This window comes from Neophocaena asiaeorientalis, unplaced genomic scaffold (genome assembly GCF_003031525.2).
Source record: "Neophocaena asiaeorientalis asiaeorientalis breed wild unplaced genomic scaffold, Neophocaena_asiaeorientalis_V1.1 scaffold648, whole genome shotgun sequence".
Lineage (NCBI taxonomy): Eukaryota > Metazoa > Chordata > Mammalia > Artiodactyla > Phocoenidae > Neophocaena > Neophocaena asiaeorientalis.
In genome coordinates this window covers 4,573,384-4,591,701 of record NW_020172781.1, presented here as the reverse complement: position 1 = coordinate 4,591,701, position 18,318 = coordinate 4,573,384, and the positions used below count along the sequence as shown (strand labels likewise).

General features: G+C 48.4%; 1 protein-coding gene across 5 annotated transcripts in view; it reads left to right on the top strand.

Moving 5' to 3' along the window:
- MYO1H (myosin IH) overlaps window positions 1–18,089 on the top strand; it is a 100,094-nt gene extending 82,005 nt beyond the window's left edge. For 2 of the 5 annotated variants that reach the window (XM_024741470.1, XM_024741468.1), the window contains exons 18-31: window positions 969–1,074; window positions 1,803–1,920; window positions 5,904–6,017; window positions 8,527–8,603; window positions 9,984–10,052; window positions 11,487–11,571; window positions 12,246–12,405; window positions 13,035–13,118; window positions 13,899–13,992; window positions 14,194–14,249; window positions 15,100–15,235; window positions 15,604–15,674; window positions 15,808–15,905; window positions 16,519–18,089. In XM_024741470.1, the coding sequence (XP_024597238.1) occupies window positions 969–1,074; window positions 1,803–1,920; window positions 5,904–6,017; window positions 8,527–8,603; window positions 9,984–10,052; window positions 11,487–11,571; window positions 12,246–12,405; window positions 13,035–13,118; window positions 13,899–13,992; window positions 14,194–14,249; window positions 15,100–15,235; window positions 15,604–15,674; window positions 15,808–15,905; window positions 16,519–16,666 (1,416 nt within the window). In that variant the 3' untranslated portion in view covers window positions 16,667–18,089. Of the gene's footprint in view, window positions 1–968; window positions 1,075–1,802; window positions 1,921–5,903; window positions 6,018–8,526; window positions 8,604–9,983; window positions 10,053–11,486; window positions 11,572–12,245; window positions 12,406–13,034; window positions 13,119–13,898; window positions 13,993–14,193; window positions 14,250–15,099; window positions 15,236–15,603; window positions 15,675–15,807; window positions 15,906–16,096; window positions 16,195–16,518 lie in introns of those variants that run through there. The other 3 variants (XM_024741469.1, XM_024741473.1, XM_024741471.1) reach the window with 3 other exon arrangements.
- Window positions 18,090–18,318: the final 229 nt, after the last annotated feature.

The window sequence follows — 18,318 nt, the reverse complement described above, 5'->3', positions numbered from 1 at the left end:
GCAGACATTCATTGAGCACCTACTGTGTGTCAGGCACTGTGCTGGGCACAGGGGTATCTACCAATAACAGAACAGACGGTGTTCCTGCCCTCGTGGGGTTTACAATCTAGTGGGAGATGCTATAGGAAGATACAGTAAGTCCCCTACACACAAACCTTCAAGTTGCGAACTTGCAAAGATGCAGACGTGCGTGCCAGCAACGTCAGGCATGAGTGAAATTGCAGCTTGCCCTCCATCTCCCATTGCTGACGGTCCTTCAGCTCTACTGTCTCCCACCTCCTCTCCCTCCTCCAGTCAGGAACTCTTCTTGCCTGTTCCCTCCATGCCAGCCCCTGGATGCCAGCTGTTGTGCTGTCCTGCCGTACTTTTCAAGGTGCTGTCCTGTGAGATTAAAAACGTTTTCTTATTTTTTGTGTTTGTTTTTAATTCACTATTGTGTGAAAAGTATTATAAACCTGTTACAGTACGGTACTACATAGCCGATTGTGTTAGTTCGGTACTTAGGCTAACTTTGTTGGACTTATGAACAAATTGGACTTAATGTGCTCTCAGAACGGAATTTGTTCATATGTAGGGGACTTACTGTATCATCAAATAAAGAAAGAAATTCCAGTAGTGCGAGTGACATAGAGGAAGCTTGGTAACAAGGAAACAGGAAGGTGGTGGAGGGTGACTGGCTCAGCGGCAATGCTGGCTCCTACGAGGTGCTCACTTTGTATTCGCCAAGTGAGGGAAGCATCCTGGAAAGATGCTTGTCCAGCCTCCACTTGACCAGACTGAGCTTGGGCTTCTCAGGCCAGGACATTCAAAGCCTTCTCTTAATGGACAAAACGGTCTGTGACAGGTAACAAGCAAAACAGTCTGTCGAGTGTTTGAGTCTAAAGGGCCAGTCCTGTGATTTAACCAGTCTTCTCTGTATACATGGGGAGCAACAGTGTCTGTTTAGCTCATTCTCTCTCTCCCTGCAGGTGGGGACTCAGTTTAAAAACAGTCTGAGCAGCCTTCTGGAAATTCTCATCTCTAAGGAACCTTCGTACATCCGTTGCATCAAGCCCAACGAGAGTAAAGAACCCAGTGAGTTGTGAATTGTTCAGAACACTGAGCTCAGGGAAATGAGGCTGGGCGGAAAACCAAGACGACAGTGGGGAAAGTCCTAAAAACCACCACAGGCTTGCTGCTTGTTCTCTGTTTTAAATAATAGAAGGCAAATGAATAAGGAGGAGGGTTTCTTTCATGGTCCTATGTGAGCTTTGCTCAGAGCGTGGCCAGTTTCAGGACTAACACAGCTGAGCCAGGCAGACCTCAGACGTGAGGGGAAGCAACACTGCTTCTCTCCAGCCAGTGAAGAATCTTCCAAAATGGTCTATGACTTGGGTGTTTTCTAAGCTTGTGCCGTGGTCTCATAACAAAGCTGTACAGTCAAAGGCTTATAGAATCCAGGCAGGAAGAGCGAATGAGTGAAGCAGACCAGCTGTAATGCAATAGGGAATGGAGGGGACCGTGGCCAGCTGGAGAGGGCACACCCCTGTCTAAAGGGGCAGTCCTCCTTCCTTAGGGCCATTTGTTGCCATGTGGGGCTCTAGGCCCAGAATGGCCAGATCTCATGGATTTTCAAGAGAAACCAGAAATTCAGACTTTCCTGTAAAATCCCCCCATTAAGAGAAACACAATTAGGACCTAACAAAACATGCCTCGTGGCCAGATCCAGCCCACATATCGTCAGCTTGCAGCCTCTGGTCTGCCTCGGTTGAAACAGAGCCACAGGGTCCTTCACCGTCACTCTTCCTTCTGTGTTTCCAAAGGCAAGTTCGATGTCTTCCTCATAAGGCATCAGATCAAGTACCTGGGGCTGATGGAGCACCTGCGGGTGAGACGGGCCGGCTTTGCGTACCGACGGAAATACGAGCATTTCTTGCAAAGGTAAAGTTTGTCTTGTTGATCTGAAGCCAGTGAAGTGTGTGGTGATGAATAAAAGGCCATCCCCGAGGGAACTCCATTTGCTTCTTAACTGCTGTAGCGGTGACAGTGATGAACACTGACATTTCAGAGAATAGGAAGCTGACTTAGTTTGCCACCTTCCCTTCATTTCGCTAAGCCCCTAAGTTCTTGGAATCTAGGAAGTACGAGACACGATGCACAGACTTGCCCCCAGGGGGCAGACGTGGGACATGCACCCTTGGGGGCTGTACTTGGCTGGGGAAGACCCTTCCCCTGGCGACCATGGGTGCTGGTTTTAGCGCGGTCTGGGAGCAATGCCCTTGGCCGTGTGGGCTGTCCAGAGACACAGGTGTAGTGGTGATAACATGGGCGTTGGAGCCACAGATTCTTGGGTGGGAATCCCCATTCTTTCTCTTCCAACTGAGACCTAATTCCTCATGTGTAACACGGGGATTAAATTGCTCTCGAGGAGTTTGGAAGGCTTTAATCATACATCCACCACCACTATCACTGTGGCCCAAATTGCCTGTGCATGCGGTTGGGCTGCATGTCGTTTGTGCTACCAGGCAAACAACACATTTACACTCGCAAGAGAAGCATAATAAAATGGTTCTTTTTGTGGGTCAGCATGGTTGAATATCAGTAATTTCATATTTTAACTTAATATTAGACTTCTTATTTTAAAAAATTTTTTAAGTTGAAGTATAGTTGATTGACGATGTTGTGCCAGTGTCTGCTGTATAGAAAAGTGACTCAGCTATACACATATACACATTCCTTTTTTAATATTCTTTTTCACTATGGTTTATCCCAGGAGATCCCTGTGCTCTACGGTAGAACCTTGTTGTTTATCCACTCTAAATGTCATCGTTTGCATCTATTAACCCTAAACTCCCAGTCCATCCCTTTCCCTCCTCTTCTTGCCCTTGGCAACCACAAGTCTGATGTCTATGTCTGTGAGTCTATTTCTGTTTTTGTTTTTGTGGTATGCGGGCCCCTCACTGTTGTGGCCTCTCCCGCCGCGGAGCACAGGCTCCGGATGCGCAGGCTCAGCGGCCATGGCTCACGGGCCCAGCCGCTCCATGGCATGTGGGATCCTCCCGGACCGGGGCACGAACCCGCGTCCCCTGCATCGGCAGGCAGACTCTCAACCACTGCGCCACCAGGGAAGCCCAGCATGAAGCTTTTATTTTTTTATTTTTTTATTTTTTTTTATTTTTTTTTTTCTTTTTTGCGGTACGCGGGCCTTTCACTGCTGCGGCCTATCCCATTGCGGAGCACAGGCTCCGGACGTGCAGGCTCAGCGGCCATGGCTCACGGGCGCAGCCGCTCCGCGGCACGTGGGGTCCTCCCGGACCGGGGCACGAACCCGTGTCCCCTGCATCAGCAGGCGGACTCTCAACCACTGCGCCACCAGGGAAGCCCCCAGCATGAAGCTTTTAATGTTCATCTACGTTATAGCATATGTCAGCACTTCATTCCTTTTTATGGATGAATGATACTCAATTGTGTGGACAGACATTTTATTTATCCATTCCTCTGTTGGTGGGCATTTGGGTTGTTTCCATTATTTGGCTATTCTGAATAATGCTGCTGGGAACACTCAAGTCCAAGTTTTAGTGTGATCATATGCTTTCATTTCTTTGGGCACGTACCTAGGAGTAGATTACTGGGTCAGATGGTAACTCAGTGTTTATTTGAGGATCTGCCAGTCTTTTTGCCAGGGTTTTTGTGTGTGTGTGTGGTGGGTTAGGGTTAGGTGGGGGGAACCTCCTTGACATACCAGTTTTGTTCATCAGCGACTTGTCATTCACCCTTATCTCATCCATTTTTCTGAATCTGAAGTCTAGTGAAGATGGAAGTAGCAGCCACTGCCCACCCCGGCCCCAAACACACAGGCATCTGCTGTTCCAGTCTTCCTGCGTTTTTTCCTACGTTGCTGCTGTGGGGCTTGTTTATTCTTTCTATAAATACTAGTGAGCCCCTGCTTTGTACCAGCACTGTCCAAGGTGCTGGGTAACAGCAGTGAACAAGACAGACCCCACCCCTGCCCATATGGAGTGCACTTTCTACTGGCGATAACAAGGAGATATAGGAGGTCAGGTGGGGCGTACATTCATTGAAGGAAAATGAATCTGCGTTGGGGAAAGAGTGGTCCAGGAGGGCCTCTCCAAGTAAGGAAGCGAGCCATGAGGATATTTGGAGGCAGCTGTCTGGGCAGGAGAGCCTGGAGGTGGGAACTGGGCAGCTTGAGGACCAGCTAGGAGGCTGGCATTGTTGCAGGACAGTGGCCCAGGGGAAGGCAGGAGAGGCCCATGGGAGTGGGCTGGAGATGTCCGAATGTGTGCACCCTCCCTGGCACTGCTTCCCTTGATCAGGGAGCGACTGCATCTCAGAGTTAAGAAGGACAGAAGTTATGAGTCCCTCTACCCTGCAGGCATTTAAAGCATCTCCCCATGTCCTCTGTGTCTGTCTAGCCCACGTTTAGACAGCTTGGATGGTGTGTGCTAGTGATGGGGCTGACCAGACAGGAGGGAGCAGGGCCTGGCGTTGCTCTGCGTTCCCTGGGGTTGGCATGTGTCTGTACCTTTGTGTGTGGCAGTAACGGAGGGAAGTAATCAGGGAAGAACATGTGACACTCAATGCCTGTCTTAGTTCAGGCTGCTATGACAAAGTACCATAAACTGGGTGCCTTATAAACAACAGAAGTTTATTTCTCACAGTTCTGGAGGCTAGAGATCCAAGATCAGGGAGCCAAGCACAGTCAGGTTCTGGTGAGAGCTCTCTTCTGGATTGCACCCTGCTCTCTTCTCATCACATCCTTACATGGTGGAAAGAGGGCAAGGGAGCTCTCTGGGGTATCTTTTATAAGGGAACAAATCCCAAGGATGAGGGATCCACCCTCCTGACCTAATCACCTCCCAAAGGCCCCATCTCCTAATACCATCATATTGGGGGTTAGGATTCTTCAACATATGAACTTGGGGGTGGGAGGGCACAAACATTCAGTTCATTGCAATGTCCTTAATGGATTTTCTCATAAAGTATAATTCCAGGAAAATAAACATGTTCTTAACGGTTTGACATTTGATTTTAAAGTAACACAAACCATATAATGATATTAAGGGAAGGAAGCGTAACAGGAATACCGTAGCTAACATGTTTTGAAGTCTCAGACTGTGCCACATACTTTCCATGGGGTATCTCATTTCAACCTTGTGACGACCCCACAAGGAAGGTCCTGTCATTCATTGTTTGTGCTGCGAAGTGAGGAGGTGAAGCGACTTGTCCAGCTCCTGAGCTGGGCTCCAGCCCAAGCAGTGCAGTTCTAGTCCAGTGGCTCCAGTTGTATCACTTCTAGCCTCAGTCCACAGGCACTTCTGAACCCTGCATTCACTTTCTTCATCATATTACAGACATCATTGTTATCTTTATCGCGACCACATATTAGAAGGGAGTTGCATTTTATACTGTAATCAGGTTCTTAAGTCAGCCTTGGGTCCAAAATTACCCTTGAAAAATCCCTCATCCCGTATCAAGCATGATACCTTTTCTTCCCGTGCTGGACCATACTTGTTTATACATTCCTTTGTCTGTTGATGGACATTTGGGTTGTTTCCACCTTTCGTCAGTTATAAATAATGATGCTCCGAATATTCACCTATAAGCTTTTGTGTGGACATGTTTTCATGTCTCTTGCATATACACCTAGGAGCAGAATTGAGTTTCTTGGGTAGAGTGTCTGATGAGGTCATTGTTCTATGAAGACAGGCCAAACCTCCCACCCTGTTGAAACAGTTCTTCTTTATTGCTGAGTATATATCGTTGAATTCTAGGAAGTGGGTGTGATGAGTCTACTCTATTACTCTGAGTGGTTGGCGTGCCCAGAGGAGTGAAGCTGACCCTTAGGGGAGCTAGTTAGTGTAAGGTCTGCGGCTTCCGAAACATGCCTCTCCCCTCCCTAGGTACAAGTCCTTGTGCCCAGACACCTGGCCGCACTGGCACGGGCCTCCAGCAGAGGGCGTAGAGCGGCTGATCAAGTACATTGGCTACGAACCCGAGGAGTACAAGTTAGGGAGGTGAGTGTCCCGGATATCGCTGTCAAAATGTTTTCCTAATCGATCTGTATCCATCTTGAGCCTGGAGATCTATTCTTCAGGAGTTTACGTAGATTTATAAGCAGATACTTGCATTCACTCAATTTAAATGCATCTCTATAAAGGAAAAACTCTCCTGTGTGTCTCTACTCTCAGCGCTTCCCTCACACTCAAAACACTCCATCACACTTCTAACACCAGCTGGGTGTCCTACAATTAAACTCACTTCTGACAGTCTACCTGGAGATGGTGTCAGATCCCGTGGGTTAAGGGCTTAGTCTCCCAAGACTGTCCATCCTCTCTTCAGAGACCAATCACAAGTCCAGTTTGTCACCTGTGTTTCTGACCAATCAGCTATAAATTGGAGGTCCCCGTGACCCCCTCCTTGGGTCTGATTAATTTTTCTAGAGTAGCTCAAAGAATCAGGAAAATACTTTACTTCCTGGATTACCAGTTTATTACAAAAGGATATAACTCGGGAACAGCCAAATAGAAGAGATACACAGGGCAAGGTGTGTGGGAGGGGATGTGGACGTCCCATGCTCTCTCCGGGTGCACCCAGAAGATCTCCAAATCATGCCTTTTGGGGGTTTTATAGCGGCACAGGCATGATTGATAAATTCATTGGCCAGTGGTCATTCATTCAACCTCACGCCCAGGAGTGGGGCTGAAAGTTCCAACCCTCTAATCTCAAGGTTGGTTTCCCTGGCAACCAGTTCCCATCCTTAGGTTATCTAGGGGCTTTCCAAACATCAGCTGTTAGCATAAACTCAGGTGTGGTGCGGTTGAAAGGGGTTTGTTATAAATAATAAAAGACACCAGGAGAAAGGGGGTGGGGAGGGATAAATTGGGAATTTGGGATTAGCAGATACGAACTACTATAAATATAAAATAAACAACATGGTCCTACCGTATAGCACAGGGAACTATATTCCATATCCTGTAATAAACCATAATGGAAAAGAATTTTTAAAAAGATACCCATTTCCCCTTTATCACTTTGAAGCTATTTCAGGAACAAAAACCAAAAGATCATAGCAAAAGATGCCCCATTGCTCTAATCACTTAGGAAATTACAAGGGTTTGGGGAGCTGTGACACTGGAACGGGACAGAGACCGAATACATATTTCTTATTATAAAGCACCGTATCAGAAGCGCTAAGTGGTTAGAACGGCTACATAGCTGCCTATTGGAGGATATTGAGTATAAAGGAGCCCTGGGTTCTAAACCTGCACGGGAGACTGGGATGAGCTGCTTTTTGCGCAAAATGAGGAGAGTGTCAGCGCGAATTCCCTAATCTCTCTGTGCCTACATTCTTTCATTGTTCAAAATGTATGCATGACTTCTCGGAGGGGATATTCGGACTTCTGCGACGAGAAAGCTCCTCTAGCATCTCCCAGAAAGTGGTGTTCCAGAACTCTAGGTATCATTACTGTAGAGCTGTCGTCCGTGAGCAGGACTTTTCGTACACATTGAAAGCGTCAAGGCAGGACTCAGTGGGGTGAACCAGGATAATTTTCATCTGTTCTCTTAGACGTTTTGGTCAGCGCTCATTTGATTGCAAAGAACAGGGCCCACGCATGAAGAGGATCTACTCCCAGGCCGCAGAGATTCCAGCGTCAGGGATTGCTGCCTTTGAATCTGTCAGTGGGCTTTCCCTGCCAACTTGTACATGGCCCTCTATGACCATCCTGACCCCGTTCCATCCTTTATTCTTCTATTCTGGGCCCTGCTCCAAGGAGCAGTTACTTTTCCAAGCCAGATTTCTGAGGAATAAGGCTTAGCGGTATAAAACCTCTGATGGGTTCACGTGGCACGGTGCACTGCTGTCCCCCAGTGGCTGGCCTGGGAAGTTTCCCTCAAAGCGTGGGTTGCCGGGGAGCTTGAGAGGGCAGGCAATAGGAGCTCAATATTTATAATTTACCTTTGCTGGCTGATGGGATCTTCTCCTAAACTTAGACCCATATCCTCTGTCATCACTTTTTAAAGCCCAGGGAAGTCACTTTGGGTTAGGAAGGTGAATTAACTTCCTAGGGCTGCATAATGAATTACCTACAGACTGGTTGGCTTTAAGCAACAGAAATTTATTTTCTCACATTTCTGGAGGCCGGAAGGCCAAAATCCAGGTGTTGGCAGGGCCTTGCGCCCTCTGACGTCTCTCTGGGAGGATCCTTCCTTGCTGCTTCCAGTGGCTCCTGACATCCCTTGGCTTGTGGCTGCGTCACTCCAATCTCGGCCTCTGTCTTCACACGGCCTTCTCCCCTGCGTCTGTGTCTTTCCCTCTCTCTTATAAGAACACTCTCATTGGACTTAGTGTGATTTTATCTCAATCTTTACCTTGATGACATCTGCAAAGACCGTATTTCCAAATAAGAATCACATTCTGAGGATCTAAGTGGATGTGACTTTGGGGGTGGGGGGAGGACACTATTGAATCCACTACAGATGGTGACGACCAGTTAATAATTAAAACATTTTTTTCATTTCTAGATCCAAAATATTCATTCGCTTCCCCAGAACTCTGTTTGCTACTGAAGATGCCTTTGAATTTAGTAAACATCAATTAGGTATGTTTTTTTTTTTTTTCTGCCCTGATTTTAATAGAATGTGATATGAACAAGCTTAGCTTGGGAAACATCTTAAACATGAATGTTTGATATAATGTTAGAAGCACTGGCTTTGGAAACCCAGAACAAGGCAACAGGATTATAAGATACAGGTGAATTTATGCCTTAACCCAGAACAAGGCAACAGGATTATAAGACACAGGTGAATTTATCCCTTATGTTTGGAGGGCTGTCATGGATGCACCTGGAAACTTAAACACTGTAGTTCTGCCTCATTTTTAGTTTGGATCCAACTTTGTCGTGCCACACCAGGACCTAAACCCATGGAGTCCATCCCCCTTAGATGAAGGTTTTTTTTAAACTTCATTTGTATGTGTCTGATGTCGGAAGGTGTAGCTGCAAAGCCCAGAGCCAGGGTGTGTGTTGTGAATGGTAAATAAGAAAACTTACACGGGAGGAAAATGCAAAAACTCACAAATCAATACTACCAGGGGGTAGGGGCTTCGCCTCTGAGATCTCACCTGGCCTGCTGAGACCAGCTCTGCTTGAGTCATCTCAGTGCTTGCTGTATTCATGATCTCATCGTATCCTCGGAACAAACCTGTGGACGAGTGGTATTATCTCCACTTTACATGTGGGGAGGTTGAGGCCCAAGAGCAGCAGAGCAGGGGTTTGAGTGTGTGTCTGTCTGGCTTCAGGGCCTGGGCTCGTAACCACTGTGCTTGGTGGTCTGTTTTTGACCCCTCCGGCAGCGGGCACTGATCACCCAGATCAGGTTCATGGGCAGGTGCTGAATGCGGGGGCCTGGGTTAACATTTCTACCCAGCTCCCAGGGGATGTGATGCTGCTGGTGTGCGGGACCCTCGAGGAGCCTGGTCTGTGGGGGGACCCCAGTCACTGGGTGGAGGGGGCACACTGTGAATGGAGAAGCCACACGGCACGTGTATGGTTCCACAGCCCTGGGTTCACACTCCTGCTTCATAGCCGCGTGGTTGCCTCGCACCTGGTAAGGGTCTTCACCGGCTGGGTCTGTGATCCCCTTTGTGAAATGTGCTGATGCCTGCCTGCCTTGCAGGGTTGGGTGGGAGGATGAAATACAATGCCTAGAACCAGGGGCCAGCAAGCCCTCCAGTTGGTGGTTCTGTTCCTTAGCTGGGGGAAGGCAAGAGGAAGAAAGGGAGCCCCAGTTACAGGCCAGCTCTGGCACTCAGGCTGAATGTAACCCGCCCACTCTCGTTTCTATCCCGTCATATCCCGTGGCTTCCTGTCACCTCTACCCTGCGCGTCCCTAGGGCCACTGCCGACACCTCCTCCGAAGGTCACACCTACCAAGCTGCACAACTGAAAGCCATTTCACCAAAAGTTTTGTTTTCTTTTAAGTTGCGAGAATCCAAGCCATGTACAAAGGCTGCCTGGAAAGGAGAGCATACGTGAGAAAAAGACAAGCAGGTAAGAACTGAACAGGACCTCTCAGGTTTGCCGTGGACCAGTTTCCCTCTCATCCACGTGGCACCTAGACGCACAGGCTCCTTTGAGCATCCTTTTCGCCTGCCTGGCCTTGAAACCTTGGTGTCAGGCATTCCCGGGGTCCAGTTCTGGGGCCTCATTTTTACTCAACAATGCAGCCTATACTTGTTCCACAGACATGTTTTATCTGATCCACAACATATGCATGTTTTTTTTTTTAATTTATGAGTTGGGTCTTCACTGCAGTGCGCGGGCTTCTCATTGCGGTGGCTTCTCTTGTTGCAGAGCACAGGCTCTAGGCATGCGGGCTTCAGTAGTTGTGGCACGTGGGCTCTAGAGCACAGGCTCAGTAGTTGTGGCGCACGGGCTTAGTTGCTCTGTGGCATGTGGGATCTTCCCGGACCAGGGCTCGAACCCATGTCCCTTCCACTGGCAGGCGGATTCTTAACCACTGTGCCACCAGGGAAGTCCATGCATGTTTAAAGAATAATTTTTTATTAATAAAAAGTAATGATTTTATTATTATTTTTATTAACTAACACCATGAGTGCACTTGGAGCCCCTGCACTTTGTCCCTCCTCAATCACTTCTCTGCACCTCCCCCCCCCGCAACACACACACTTTTCTTCTGAACTTTCCCTTATTTCCTTGTTTTTCTTTATAATTTTATCATCTATGGATGCATCACTAAATAATATACTTGTAGGCTGGAATGTTTTGAACTCCATAAAATTATGCTGTTTGTATTTTTCTTCTGCGACATTTCTGTTGCAAAAACTTTACTTACAGACACAGGTGGCCAGCCCGAGGGCCGCGGTTTGCTGACCCCCGTGTGCTATATGAGCGTACCGCAATTTAGCTGTTCCGTTGATGGACATTTGGGTTGTTTCCAGTTGTTTGTTTTTGTAACAATGTGGCCATGAGGAATAAAAGAAAAGCATTTTGAATATCTGAATTAACTGGAAAAACAATCTGAAAAGCATTTAAAAATTGGGACACAAGCCAGAAATCTAATTTTTGTGTGTCCCAGTTTATGTATCCCCATTTTTTAACGTAGACAACGAAAACTAAACACGGGGTGAGACAAAGCAAATGCAGTGGCGAGACTAATCTGTGCTGTCAAGTGACACTCTGGTCCCTCAAAAAGACCTCAGAAAACGGACACCCCTGCGTAATTCTGGAGCTTCCCTTGATGCTTCCCAGCACCCTCTGCTCCTCTGTCACTCTGGTTCAGTTGTCCGTCTGGGCACGTCCGGGTAGAGACTGATGACTCTCATCCCACTTTCCATCTCGAGGGCTAGTGGAGTGCGGTGCCGGGCATCCAGGTGTTTGTGGAGTGGATGAATAATTCTGGAAAAGGCTTTTGTATTTAAGTGATTGTGCTCACCTTCTAATGCCAGCAGTGAACTCTTTCAGCCATTAAACTTGAAGCCCACTGGCGTGGAGCCCTGGCTCGGAAGGAGGCCAAAAGGAGAAAGTGGGCTGTGCAGATTATAAGAAAGTAAGTTCTCAGTTGGGTCCAGTAGGGAGGAAAGGTCTCTAAGTGCTAATGTGCTGCAGAGGGTGGTCATGGACTTGGAGGTTTTGGCTCTGGGCGGAAAAGTCATCTTCCCTGCAGGATGTCAACCCTTGGGAATTCTGTTCCCTCTCCTTCCTCTGAGCTTCCTAATTTGACAGTGATCGCAACTCAGAACGTTTGTTGTTTCTCTTAGCCTAGTTCAAAAGTCACAAAGTCGAATGCCTTCTGAGGCCAGGCAGGGACAGCGAGTCTCATGAGCTGGGATAAGGCAATAAGGTAGGGTAGGGACTGTGACAAACTGGAAAGCTCAGTCCACCTAAGAGGGGCAGTCACTACTCCACTTTAGCAGACTGCGGCCAGCCCAGTGTTGGCAGATCTTTTTTTTTCCAAGGAAAGCTGGAAATCTGGCTTTCATGTAATACTTCCCAGTTTGTTGTTGTTGGCAATGAATTCAAGTCACTGAAAAGAAAAAAAATGGTGTGGGTGAAATAGAACATCTTCGGGCCAGATTTGGCCTGTGGCCCTACTTGGCGAACAAAGTAATCTCCACCGTTTTGGCCACCGTTAAATCAAACCAGTGGGGGAGAGAACGCAAGTTTCAGTGAAGAAATGGTAAGTGAAGAAATAGAAAACTAACTAAACTCTCTCCCGCTTAGGTTCATAAAGGGATTCATCAATCGCAACAAGCCCCTCTGTCCTGACAACGAAGAGTTCATCGTGTTCGTGCGGAAGAATTACATCTTGAATCTTCGGTATCACGTCCCAGAGAACGTCTTGGACAAGAGCTGGCTGAGGCCTCCTGGCCTCTTGGAAAATGTAAGGACTGTTCCAGGACTCACGTTACAAATGGTGTGGGCACGGATGGAGCTTAACTTGTATGTTTTTTGGTGCCGCCTCCCTCGCCTTGAAAGGGCTTCCTCGGCACACAAACCACTTCCCTGAGATGCCCGAGGAATTTAACTCTTCACAATTCGTATATCCTCTCTAGAATTATAAAGCCCGTGGGTGTGTGTTTACACAGAGCACTCTTGAATGGTTTCTGTCCTTGATGTTAACATGTCAGATGGGTTTAGGGACTGTTGCCTAGAACAGTGTTTCTCAGAAGATGCTCTGGGAACCCTCTGTGTCTGGAGCACAGAGTAGGGGTGACTAAGATTCCTGGGCCCCAACCCGGGCCCATTGAATTAGCGCCTCTAGGAACCTCCTGGCCAGCAACTCAGGTGACTCAAAACTCATTCAAGATCAGGAACCACTAGTTTAGCAGCAGCGAACAGTGAGCCCAAGACTGGAAGATGAGCTGCTTTCTTTGACTAGAAAATATTAAGGCTGTCCTTTACCTCAAACTGAATTCAGCTGTGCTTTCAAAGCTTCTGTTTTGGCGGCTGAAACCTAAAGCGGGGGTGCGTGAGGGAGGCAGGTGGAAAAGAAGAGTGTTCTCCACGCAGGCATCGAATCTGCTCAGGAAAATGTGCATGAGGAACCTGGTCCGGAAGTACTGCCGAGGGATCACAGCCGAGAGGAAAGCCCTGGTAGGGACGTGGCGTTGCGGGCAGGTGGCAAGATGCTGGAGGGGTGGGTGCTGGCCCCTTGAGAGTCAGCAGTCCTCACCCACCATCTCACCTGTAAGCGAAGGGTCACACAAGGCTCACGCCTCATACATGCTTTGAGGATGAAACGCATATAGACCACTTAGCACAGAGCCCTCTTTAACTGGCAGCTGTTAAAAGTAACATCGCTCTTTTGTTACCATGGGAACGTCATCTAGACGGCCTCTGAACTGCAAAGCACGCAGGGCCCCTTCTCTGCTGGTGGCGTAGTTCTGTTTGTGTTCATTTGCTGGTCGGCAGACTTTTTCTGTAAAGAGCTAGAGGGTAATATTCTAGGCTTTGCCGGCCACACCATCTCTGTTGAAATTATTCTGTCCTGGTACACACAAGCTGCCAGAGACAACCTGTAAATGGATGGCATGGCTGCGCTCCAAAAAAACTACTGGATTTGGCCCACGGGCTGCAGTTTGGGATCTCTGACCTAGAAGAAACTCTCAACTCTGAAAATTCCACTGCCAGGAAGTCAGTGCAAGCAGAGACAAGCATAAGCGTCAACTTCAGACTCTAATCAGTAGAATTTTTGAGGCATTTTGGCCAAAGCCAAATGTGTTTGACTTCTATGTGTTCTGACTCCTATGCGGAAGAAGGATGACAAGGCTCCTTGAGGAGCCTTATTCAGGAGAGCAAGCACTAGTGTGGACCTCTTTAGGTCCCCCAAAGCCTCATGGCTACCATTTTGTACTTTTAATTCTGTATTACCAGATGCAGCAAAAGGTGGTTACAAGTGAGATATTCAGGGGAAAGAAAGAAGGCTACGCAGAAAGCTTAAATCAACCCTTTGCCGACAGCCGAATAGGTAAGTCCCTTTTCTCATCTATGTGCTCACTTCCCCTATTAAAAAAAAAGTCAAAGGAAGATGCTTGATCCGCATTTCCTGACAGCTATCTCCCAGGCTGAGCTCTTGGTCACAGAGGGACAGAAAACCAGCAGATGCCAGTGGCTTGTGCACAGGGGTGGTATTTAGTGACGATCCGCTGTGCTCTGGTTGCTTCCTTAGATGAAGGAGACATCAATCCCAAAGTGCTTCAGCTCATCAGCAGTGAGAAAATCCAGGTAAGGAAATGTGTGTCCTTGCCTGAGACAGGATTCCCCTGTGGGGTCTGAGAACAGGGTCTGTCCTCTACGTGAAGGGGGTCTGGAAGCACTATTAAAAGGCAGGGGTGCGTGTGCGTGGGCCGGGCTCTCAGCTGTGATGCTCTGGGTGTTAAGATGGTAGGGATCACAGTTACGTGACTATTAGGGTACCTGTGGCTGTTCTTATGGCCCTCACCCGTCACCCAGGAACTGTGTTTGGCTTTCTATGAAGTTGAGCGAAATGCAGGCATACACTTAATCGTTAAACATCCCCTATTAGAAGCAGTGTGCCTGGGCGCTGACGTGGGTTTCATAACTTAGCTGTGTGATCCTGGGCAGGTGACTTACGCCTTCGGTGCCTCCATCCTTCTGTGAATGGGGAGGACGGAGGGGTTGATGGTGTGAAGGGCACAGGCTGCGGCCTGGCATGCGGCAGCTGGTGACTGGCTCTGGTGGCTGCTTGGTCACTTTGGTCCCTGGGGACTAGAAACCTGTGACTAGGTTGGATCACCCTCTGGCTGTCAGGGCTCTTAACGCCTGCAGAGTGTCTTCACCTCTGCTGACCTTTCACAGCAGCCCCGTGAGGCAAGTGGCTGTGGCCTTGAATACCTCAGAAGGTCAACGCCATAGGCAGAGCCAGGAATCACAGCCTTTCAGGCAGAGAGCCAGGGTTCAGGGAAAACTCATTTATGCAAGATCTGTTTGAGCCCCTCTCCGTGCGGGTGCTCGAAGCAACGTTTCCAGAGGCCGAGTAGCAAGGCACTCGGTACGCTGCCGCCCTCCCCCGCGAAGCAAGCGTCGCCTGGTAGTGACGGTCACCTCCTTGCAGTACGGTATCCCGGTCATTAAATACGACAGGAAAGGCTTCAAGACACGGCAGAGGCAACTCATTCTCACTCAGAAAGCAGCTTACGTGGTGGAACTTGCCAAAATCAAACAGAAGATAGAGTACCCTGTGCTCAAAGGTAAGCAGCAGGCAATCTTCAGAAAATTCACTGGGTTGACTCAGCTCCCGGGCACACCAGCAGTGCAGCAGCCTTTCATTGAAAGACCTAAGTGAAGATGCCCACAAAACCCAGGGCGGCCCGGGCTGTGCCCCTTACTCTGGCACAAACGCCAACGGCATCTCACTCCGGCATCCGGGTCGGACGCTCGTCACCTTTCACAGGGACCAGCTTTTTATTCCGAGCACAGGTGCTGACTGCAGGGCCACCCCACTTGGCCCAGCTAGGAGGGAAAAAGCCTGGGGTTGGGGACCCCCCAGGCATGCCTTTTTTCTGTATTAATGTCAAGTTGTCCAGTTCCTGGCCTCTAACTTTGGATCTGTCCTAAGGTGTCTCTACCAGCAGCTTCAGCGACGGAATGTTAGTCATTCACGTTTCGCCAGAGGACAACAGGCAAAAGGTAACCTACAGCCACAGGGCTGCTAACGGAGGGAAGCACTGCCAAAATCTTTAGCTGCCCCCAGTGAAACCTCAGTGATGTTCTGTGAAGCCGCTACCACTGAACCGGCCGTGTTCTCTCCTCTCTGCCGCAGGGGGATGCCGTCCTACAGTGCAAACACATATTTGAGGCAGTTACTAAACTCGTCATGCTGGCTAAGAAGGAGAACCTTGTAAATGTTGTTCAAGGAAGGTAGGTGGTTTTGTCTGTACTCAGGAAGTCATTCAATGTTAAGTGTCTATTAACAGATCAAGGAAGACGCAAATGTTAATCGTTTCACCCAGGCCTGCCCCTCCCTGCAAAGTAAGAACTGCCTACCCACAAGGGGTGGGGGTACCCTTGCCTCCTCCGATCACCAGCTTTCTTCCCTCCTCACCCCCTAGGACTTGGGCTCCACAGAAATGAAGTCAGTGATCACTTATTCACCAAAGGGAATGAACAGTGGTCTCACCATCTAGTTTTCAAAGGGGGTGCTTATGGTCCTAAGGGAATTTGTCACCCAGTGAAAGAGGGACCCCCCCCACCCGACCCCGGGCGAGAGCAGGTGCCAGCCACACCTCTGCTGTTGATGCCTGTGGAAGAACTGTGCTAAACCGATTGGAAAATAACTACAGGAAGGCGTGGCCATTTTCCCAGTTGCAGAAACGGTTTTCTTTCGATTACTCAAATATACAATAAAACTCTGTAATGAAACAGGAATTTGATCTCGAAACTAGTAAGCGTCACAGGTGAATTTCTTTTGCAGACCCACAGCTGAAGGAAAAAATAGAGTATGCCAGTAATTTATCACTTTGTGTATTTTAAGTTTACAGTTTTATATTAGTCCTGGAAAAGAAGGCACAATAGTTTTTGACACCGGACCAGAAGAACAAATCTATAAAGATAAAAACGGACAGTTAACAGTGGTGAGTGGCCGTGTCTGGGGAGGGGGAGGTGTCAGCAGTTTTAAATAAGACTATAGGTTAAGATTCTGCCAATTTCAGTCCTCCTGTAGATTGACCAGAATCATAGTCTAGTTTATTTCTCGCTCTGTCCCTGATTCTGCGTTGAAAAATAGGAAGGAATGGGTACTAGAGGTGCAGATTCAAACACGGACTGAAAAAGAGAACAGTTTACTCACATTTATCAGTGAGCCAGAAGCTGACATTAAACTTTTCACACTATTAAATGTCAAAGCCCCTCTTCACTGGATGCCAAAGGCCTCACACCCTATCACATGGTTCTCAAGTGAGTCTCCACGGGGGAAACTCCTGACGAGCTTTGAAAAATACCAGCGTGTGTGTCTCCCCCGACCCGCTCCCCGACACCATGACGTATAACTGGCTGGGGGTGAGGCCTGGGCTCTGGAAAACAAGGATCCCAGGACTGAGGAGGAGAGGTTTGGGAACCAGGCGCATCTTAAAGAAGTCAAGCCTGAGTGCTCGGTGCTTTGCCCTCGCTAGCAAGTCTGATCCAATTCTGCTGGCAAATGACAAACTGAAAGCTGAGGGGGCTGAATCTTTAAAACATGGTTTGGAGCAAATTATGAATACTTGGTATATATATACAAACTAAAAAATGGTCTAACAACATGGACTGTCTCATACACATTTAACGATGAAAGCCACGTAATTGCCCCCGAACACAGGTAACTCCTTTGGGGACAAGTTAAAATACTGAAGCATGATTTTTAATGTAAAGTATAAGGTGACTTTTCAGTTTACATGCTGTCTTAAAACTTACCCCCATTCCTCCCTGGCTGGCTCAGGCTGAAGCTGAGGCCTCAGTGAGCCCATTTCTGGACATGGCTTGTCTCACGGGAGGTGGGGCAGGAGACGGTGTGGGTGACGGGGCTTGGCTGCTTGCAGCTTGTCCACGTCCCCCTCAACCATGCGGGCGGCTGCACCGCTCACTGCCTCCTCCTGAGTGAGAGGAGAGCCCTCTAAACCTCAGCGTGTACCTTCCCCAGGTGTCGGTCCGCATGAAGTCCTGATGGAGGGTGACGTCTGATCTCTCCCATCGTCGTTTCTGCTGCAACTGAGGAAAGCTCGAATTTGGTCCAGTTAGCGACACCTTCAAGCAAAGGTTCCAGCGGCTCTAGGAAAAGGATCGTCCCTGAAGAAGCAGAGTGGCATCTTATGCCAAAGGCCAAACCCTCAGGTGTTCTGTCGCACGACATGTTCTCTTTAGGGAGCCAACCTCAAGTCACCCAAGGGGGTGATTTTAAACATCCCCAGTAGGACTACACTTGACGGGCACTTGAACATGGCAGTATGGGGGGATGACAGATTCTCTTTCTCATGCTGCCTCTGAGGCACAATGAAGTATTATACGTGGTCTGAGCATAAAGCTGCAAAATCTGAATTTTGCTTTAAATAAATGGAACTCAGAAACATACCCGGTTCCTTCACGGCTTTAGGTTCCACATGGTGAGGTGTAGCTCTCCCCACCCCAAACCTGCAGTCGGAGGCAACAGCAGCCGACTGCTGTTTCACAAGCCCAGCAGCATTTCCACCCAAGACTTCCTTCCAGTGTTTGAGTTCAGACACTATGGAAAAAGGACTCATCTTTTCCACCCTGAGCAGCAGCCTTTAGGTGGTGAAGTAGAAGGTGGGATCTCTGCTCT